The 7662-nt window shown below is 36.9% G+C and overlaps 1 protein-coding gene across 1 annotated transcript; it reads left to right on the top strand.

Annotated features, from left to right (window-relative positions):
* Nucleotides 1–910: 910 nt before the first annotated feature.
* LOC135078839 (arylphorin subunit alpha-like) lies at nt 911–7075 on the top strand. Its single transcript, XM_063973394.1, has 5 exons — nt 911–1043; nt 4657–4790; nt 4923–5753; nt 5844–6010; nt 6128–7075. Exons 1-5 carry the CDS (start codon nt 947–949, stop codon nt 6999–7001), a joined length of 2103 nt encoding a protein of 700 aa, XP_063829464.1. The 5' UTR covers nt 911–946; the 3' UTR covers nt 7002–7075.
* The last annotated feature ends 587 nt before the right edge of the window (nt 7076–7662 follow it).

Raw genomic sequence — 7662 nt, 5'->3', positions numbered from 1 at the left:
AAAAATTATAGTACGCTTTTCGCATACACCTATATTTTATGGAATTATATTTGGACTGTACTTTGATTTCTTAATTGCATATTTTATTTAGATGTATTAATATCGCGTGCGAATCGACACTTTTGAGAATTAGTAGTATGAGATTACAAGTTCTCGAAGGAGTGAATTTGCACGCGATTTTAATACTTTTAATACATCCGGGCGGAACGCCTACTTAAAAAATAATATTATTGAAGGGGACGTTTCGCACATTCGTGCGAATCGACTAAAGCCATTACGATGAAAGAAAGGTCCGAATAAGCGATACATTATAACAGTGTGTTTAAATTACGATATAAAGCTAAACTTATCTATTATCACGTCTAAGATTCGTGTGTTTATCAACATTGCCATCCCGAATTATTTGAAGGCCGTACCTAATCTATCTATACTTATAATAAATCTGTAGAGAAGTCAATTCTGTACATGAAATATATTTTCAAAATAACTATCAGGGGGTGATTAGTGATCGATACAGATGCCAAAAATGCAATCTTAGTTACAACAAGGAATTCCCGAAATTCCCACGGGAACGAGAGTTAGCGGGAAAATCCTTTTGTATGAAAAATCTAAACCGCTTAAGTTAGACGCTTGAAAGTTGGCATGCAGGTACCTTAGTAAACTTAAAGCTTAGTTACAACAGGATATTGCAAAAGTCTCACGGGATCAGGAGTTAGCGGGAAAAAAAAATGTATGAAAAAATCTAAACCGCGTAAGATAGATAAAGGGGGTAAAACGGGATCCACGCGTACGAAGTCGCGGGCGGCCGCTAGTACAACAATAAGAGATTGCGTTTGGACTGATTAGGCTAGTAGGCAGCAAGCAGCCTACTAGATAAGGGGGCAAGATCGTATAAATACTGCCCGGGAGCACAGAGGAGGCACAGTTGTCTCCCGTCACTGGCAAGATGAGGACTGTCGTCGTTCTGGCGTCTCTGGTGGCCCTGGCTGTTGCCGGGACCGTCCCCGTATCCGTATTCAACACTCAGGTCAAAACTTACTCAGGTAAGAAATTTTTTTTTCCATGTTTAACCCTCGCTGTACGAGGTGTGGTGTGACACACCCCAGTCCTTTAAAAATCGCCATAATTTTAAAAAATTGCTAGCGCTTAATTTGAAATTCTCAGTAGCTGGAATTATGGCGCTGCTGCTTCGATCAGCGTTGCAAAATCAGTCCAGCGGTGACTACCAACTGAGTTACATGCCTTTAAAGTGCGTGTGGGTATCACACACCCCACCTGGTACGGGACGTTCTTAAAAAGTTTCAAAAATAATCTAACAGTTTTGGTGTAATTTGTATATTTTTAGCTTTGTTAATTGAATAAAATTTAATACAAATAATATTTTTCGTGATTTTCACGGAATCTGAAATTTTTAAGCACTTTTAGTCAAATGAGATGACTTAGTGCGAATCTGGAAGTTTGGTACTGAGATCCGAAGATGTATGTGAACATACACTTATGGGCTACAATTTATATTTGGTGAATTTTGGTGATACAATTTATGGGTTATTGAAATGGAATAACATATCGCACCCTTAATAATATAGGGGCACAACTCAAAATTTTTGGTTTTTTACTTTTTGTACTAGAGAGGCATATTTTCGTCAGTTCTACAAGATGGCTTTCACAGAAATCGAAAACAATGATCAGATAAAAGAGTTCTACATTTTGTGCCCCTTCCATACTTTCATCTATCTTCCCGCTAGAAGGGCTGAATCAGAGACATGCCGATATTTGTCGAATCCGGCCCCCGCGACTGTGGTCCAATTTGGAGTTGTGCCTTTGTGTGACAAACTTTTAAGTAAGTGTTAGTGAGCTAAGTCTAATTAATTCCATATATTTCTAATAATATGTTACATTTTCATTTTTATTACATTGATAAAGTCCCGTTAATCATAGAAAATTATAAAATATAACTTTAACTTTAGTTAGGCGGACCATGGATGGGTGTTTGTAGTTAAATTTACAACTCTCCTATAAAAGTAATTTGCTTCTTGGTATTAATTTTCATACCTATTGGTTGATTAGGAGCCTATAGAATGTTTTATCGCGATGCTAAGAAATAAAGCGGTGGTTATGAAATACTTCCCGACAAATAAACTAATGATTTATAAAATAAGAGACATACCTACGTGTTAAGGCTATTAACGTTCACTCGGGGCTCGGGTTGGCTTTTTTCTTTGTTTATTTCATGAATAAACGCACTAGTCAGCCAAAAGGTGAATTACTTTAATATGTTAGTGTTATAATTTATAATTATATTCTTTAATTTATTACGGTCACATAAATTGATGCTAATTAATCACTCAGATTCTGAGGACTGAGGATACATCGAATTTATTTTAAAATTATCTTTTCACGTATTAAGTTACTACAATTTTACTGATCAGCTATTAGACCTTGAAATTTTCAGTTTATCTAAATTTAAGTTCTAAAGTGCTTTTTGTCTTAAAAATATGAGTTCGTAATGTAATCTTGTGTTAACACCAGTTTTTATTAATATGTGGCAAATATTGTACACAAAAGCAAAGAAAAAAGATCACGGAGTTTGTGATAACAAACCAAGCATACTCTGGGATAAAAATTGTACAAAATAATAAATATTGGGTGTCCAATATCGTCGTAAACCTTGTGTACCTAGACTCTTTGCAATACTGAAGTCAAGCAGGACGTAAAGGGCTTCTATTTGGAGGGCCAAAGATATGTATTGAGCTTTCTAATCACTAAAATGATCAAAAGCAAAATGATGATGAGTACGGAAAAATTAAAAGCAGCTATCTTCGATGGACTGCAAATCCGTGCTCTTATAAAAGACTGTATTTGTAAACCATATAACACAAATTGAATCTGAAGCATGGCTAAGGTGCTTTAGTAGTAAAATATTTTTTGGGGAATGTTAGAACACCAGAATAGATATTCTTGTGTTCAAAATTGGTTGCTAAAATCCTTCAAAAATTACACACGCCAATTTGAGTATTAAATTGTATTTTTTACAGTAGCCATTTGAACTGATTCCCACATAATGTGGGTGATTATAGTAAGGGACAAGAAGAACGGTTCCTTCCACCAGGACAGCAGGATAGTGGAAAAAAGATACCAAGGTACTGGCTGTTGGACTTTAATAAGTGATTATCCTGAACAAATCCATAACAGAAAACCTTACAGAAAAAGTTTTTGTAGGTTTTTTCTTTATTTGATAAAAAGCATATTTTTTATAGGGTTAGAGTCCCTATCTATATAAGTAAAAATATTTTGAATGCATAAAATTAGTATTTTCATGTCGGTTTTCTCAGAGAAATAGCTAATAGTCTTTATTTTCTCTAATTCGACATATCTAATAATTTTCTAGTATTCAGCACCCTACTCTTATACTGAATTGGCTATAAGCTACTATACCGCACAATAACTGTCCCCAATGTTATTGGGCGTAAATCAATATAAAAATCGAATAATACACTTATTTTTAAATATTAGAGAGCAATATTAGGGAATATGCCATGTAAAACAATTCAGCCTAAGAATTAGCTGGGCACAAGTACAAGTAATACCCAAAATCACAACAACAGAAATAGTAAAATAAAGGCCTAACTTTGAAATATTTTTTTAAACAATTTTTTTACATACTCATAATCAATATTTTCAAAAATGTCTCATGTCAAATTATATAACAGATACCAGTGATGAAGTATGCTTAATTTGAAAGTTGTAGCTGATAAAATAAAGATTTTAGAGCCAATTATGTAAAAAACCGCGATCCGCCGATTGGTTTTTTGGCTTTTCCCAATAAACTGAATTTTGGAGTTGTGCCCATTCATTATTAAGGGTGCGATATTTTATAAATAAATAAAATTGTAACGCTCCCATTTTATGCATTAAGCATACTCATTTTCTTTCATCAGAATTGTGGTAAATTGAAAACCGATGATCAAAATAAATTTATACCCTTCCAGTTTTTAATTAACTTTTCAATTATAAGTAAATATCTTGTACTTTGTTAAATGAAAACGGTTGTCATAATTAAAGGCACTAATTAAAAATTATACATAAGAAACTGATTCCTAAATTACAAGAACAACGGAAATTGTGTATTTTTGTTTTTTTTTTTATGTTAAAAATGTTTTACTACATATTTTCAGCTCAGAGCTTTTCTTAAACCTAATTAGCATACGTAAACAATCAATATTAAATATTAAATTCCACCTAAAAAAATGTTTAATGAAAATTTTATCACTTTGTATATTGGGGTATGTCACACCCCACCTGGTACGGGACGTAACTTTTAGCCACCTGGTACACGGAGGGTTAATACTTTTTAAATTACTGTTTTATTATCATTTATTCATTAAAAATTTTTTAATATATTTACATAAACTTACTTATCAATATTTAAATGTTCAAATAAGTTTTTAAGTAACACCACCAGGTTCAGTTCGGTAAACATCATTATTAATTTTCAGCCACAGAATGTCCACTGCTGAACATAGGCCTCCCCCAATGATTTCCATATTGCCCGTTTGGTAGCGGCCTGCATCCAGCGCCTTCTTGTTACTTTTTTGATGAAAGTATCAGTAATATTTAATGATAAAAGTATTTAAAAAATCATTTCCATTATTACAGTTGAGCCTGCGACCAAGGTGAAGCAGTACAAAGTCTTGGAGCTTTTTGAAGCTATCACTCAAGTGAACAAGAATGCGGGGTACTACGCAGTTGGCAAGGACTACAACATCATGGCCAACATAGCCAATTACGAGGTAGGTGTCTTCGTACTATGTTATGGGTATACTTATTATTATTCTGGCATACTTACTCGTATGTATTTTATGATAAACTAAGTTAGTAGGTAATTCCATTTCAAATCATAACGAGATCGTTTTTAATTTCAGGAACATAATGTTGTTGAGAAATTCTACAAGATGTACCAACAAGGTTTCGTTCCCAAGACCTACCTTTTCTCAATCTTCGATGATAAGATGAAGGCTGAAGCGATGGCTCTGTACGACGTGTTCTACTACGCCAAGGACTTCGAAACCTTCTACAAGACCGCTGCCTGGGCTCGCGTCCACGTCAACGAAGGCCTCTTCGCTTACACCTTCTACATCGCCCTTGTCCAACGCTCAGACACTAAGGACCTGGTCTTCCCAGCCTTCTACGAAATCTGGCCTGAATTCTACACCAACACCGAATCCTTCTCAAAGATGTTCTACAGCAAAATGCGTGGACCTCCATTCGAAGACTTCGAGCAATACGGAATCGAGGAGGCTGGTGACTACTACTTCTACTACGCCAATTACTCAGATTACCACACATACAACCACGAGGAATACAAACTCGCTTACTTCACTGAGGACATTGGCTGGAACACTTTCTACAGCTACTTCCACTCCATCATACCTTTCTGGGAACATGGAGACAAACTGACTTACGGCCTTTTCAAGGAGAGACGTGGAGAGTACTACTACTACTTCTACCAACAACTCTTGGCCCGTTACTACCTGGAGAGACTTTCAAACGGCTTGGGCGAGATCCCCACTTTCTCTTGGTACCAGCCATTCAAATACGGTTACTACCCGTTCATGACCACCAACTACTACCCCTTCGTGCAGAGGCCTAACTACTACTACATGCAGACTGAGAAGAACCTTGACGACCTGCGCTTTGTTCGCAACTACGAAGACATCTTCATGAACTATCTGGAGATGGGCCAGTTTAAGGCTGTAAGTATTGAAAAATACAATGAAAATAAATTGTATGTTAATGACTTTACGCTATGAAACCAATAATGACTGATTTTATTTTTATTTTAGTACAACCAAGAGGTGGACTTCTACAACTCCAAGGCGATCAACTTCGTCGGCAACTTCTGGCAATCGAACCCCGACCTGTACGAGAAGGTTGGACCTACCCACTACCACCGCTCCTACGAAATGGCTGCTCGTCGCATCTTAGGCGCAGCTCCTAACTCATACAAGGAGTAAGTATTATGTATAAGCTAATAGATTATAGGATTTGCGAAATAGCAGTGTCTTCTAGACAACCTTCGGACATGCGCTTAATTATGTGTATACTAATGATAAAATATTTGTTACAGCTACTCGTTCGTCCCAACTGCCCTGGACTTCTACCAGACTTCCCTTCGGGACCCTGCATTCTACCAGATCTACAACAAGATCCTCAGCTTCATCTTCAAGTACAAGCAATTCCTGCAGCCCTACACTCAGGACACTCTTCACTACATCGGCGTTAAGGTCAACAATGTTGAAATCAGCAAACTGACCACATTCTTCGAACTTCACCCCTTCAATGCCTCCAACACTGTGATCTTCTCCGATAGCGAGTTGGTTAGTCCTAAGAAATCCTTTATGGTTCTGCAGCCCCGTTTGAACAAAGAAAGCTTCACCGTTAAGATCAATGTTAAGTCCGACATTGAGGAGCAAGCTACCTTCAAGGTGTTCGTTGGTCCTAAATACGATGGCAAGGGCCTCCCGATTAACTTCGAGGACAACTGGATGAACTTCGTCCAAGTGGACTGGTTCCACCACAAGCTCACCAAGGGAGAGAATGTGATTGAGCGCAGCTCCGAGGACTTCTTCCACTTCAAGCAAGACTCTCTGTCCATTGAAGAGATCTACAAGCTCCTGGACCAGAACAAACTGCCGGTTGACATGAACGAGAGCTACGACGAACTGCCGAAGAGGCTTATGCTCCCAAGGGGTACCGAGAGCGGATTCCCTGTTCAATTCTTCGTTTTCGTGTACCCTTCTAAGACTCTGCCCAAGGAGTTCAAGGATGTTTTCCTGGACGACACGGCGTTCGGATACCCCCTGGACCGCCCCGTCTCACCCTACTTCATGCAGCCTAACATGTACGTCGAGGATGCCGAGATCTACCACAAGGGACCCGAGTTCCCTTACTCCTTTGACCCTGTCTTCATCCCCCACACCAACGAAGTAACCAAACACTGAATATTATAGATAATGTATTAAAAGATGTTGATAGAATATAGTGTATAACTAACAATAAATATTTGTTATACAAAGTGTGCATTTAATTTCTCCTGACTTAATAAGTACCTATGTACGAGTAAGTAAACTTTCCCCATACATTTACACTAAACACAACATTTTGTCTAATATTATCTGCTACTACACTTTTATAATATACAATGTGTCTGGGCATGTAGTGATCAAACTTTAAGGGCGAAATCTAGGGACAATTTCATCGATAAAAATACTTATTTGGGGCTTGACCCATTTATCAAAAAGTTACACCTCTTCCTTCAAAAACAAATAAAAGCGTGGGTAGCATAACATTAATAAGCAAATATTTTATATCATGCGATAGCCAATAAAATTATCTTTTAGTAGAAGTAGAAAACAGACACAAGTTTCATACATTTTATGGGAGTAAGAATGGATTTAATTAGAAAAATAGATGACTTTTTTCACTTCTTTTTCAGTTATTTTCCAACACAAGAAAAACCAGGTCGTTAAAGTATGTTTTTTTTGCATTGTATTATTAGTATTTGAGCTATTCTACAAAACGAATGTAATTTTATTAGTCTACGTCTATTAGTTTCGACGTAATTGTTGAACAAAGATACCCCTTCCCAGCCGGCTCCATAGC

Source organism: Ostrinia nubilalis, chromosome 15 (genome assembly GCF_963855985.1).
Source record: "Ostrinia nubilalis chromosome 15, ilOstNubi1.1, whole genome shotgun sequence".
Lineage (NCBI taxonomy): Eukaryota > Metazoa > Arthropoda > Insecta > Lepidoptera > Crambidae > Ostrinia > Ostrinia nubilalis.
The sequence above is the reverse complement of the archived record's forward strand: the minus strand, read 5'-3'. Positions and strand labels throughout refer to the sequence as shown.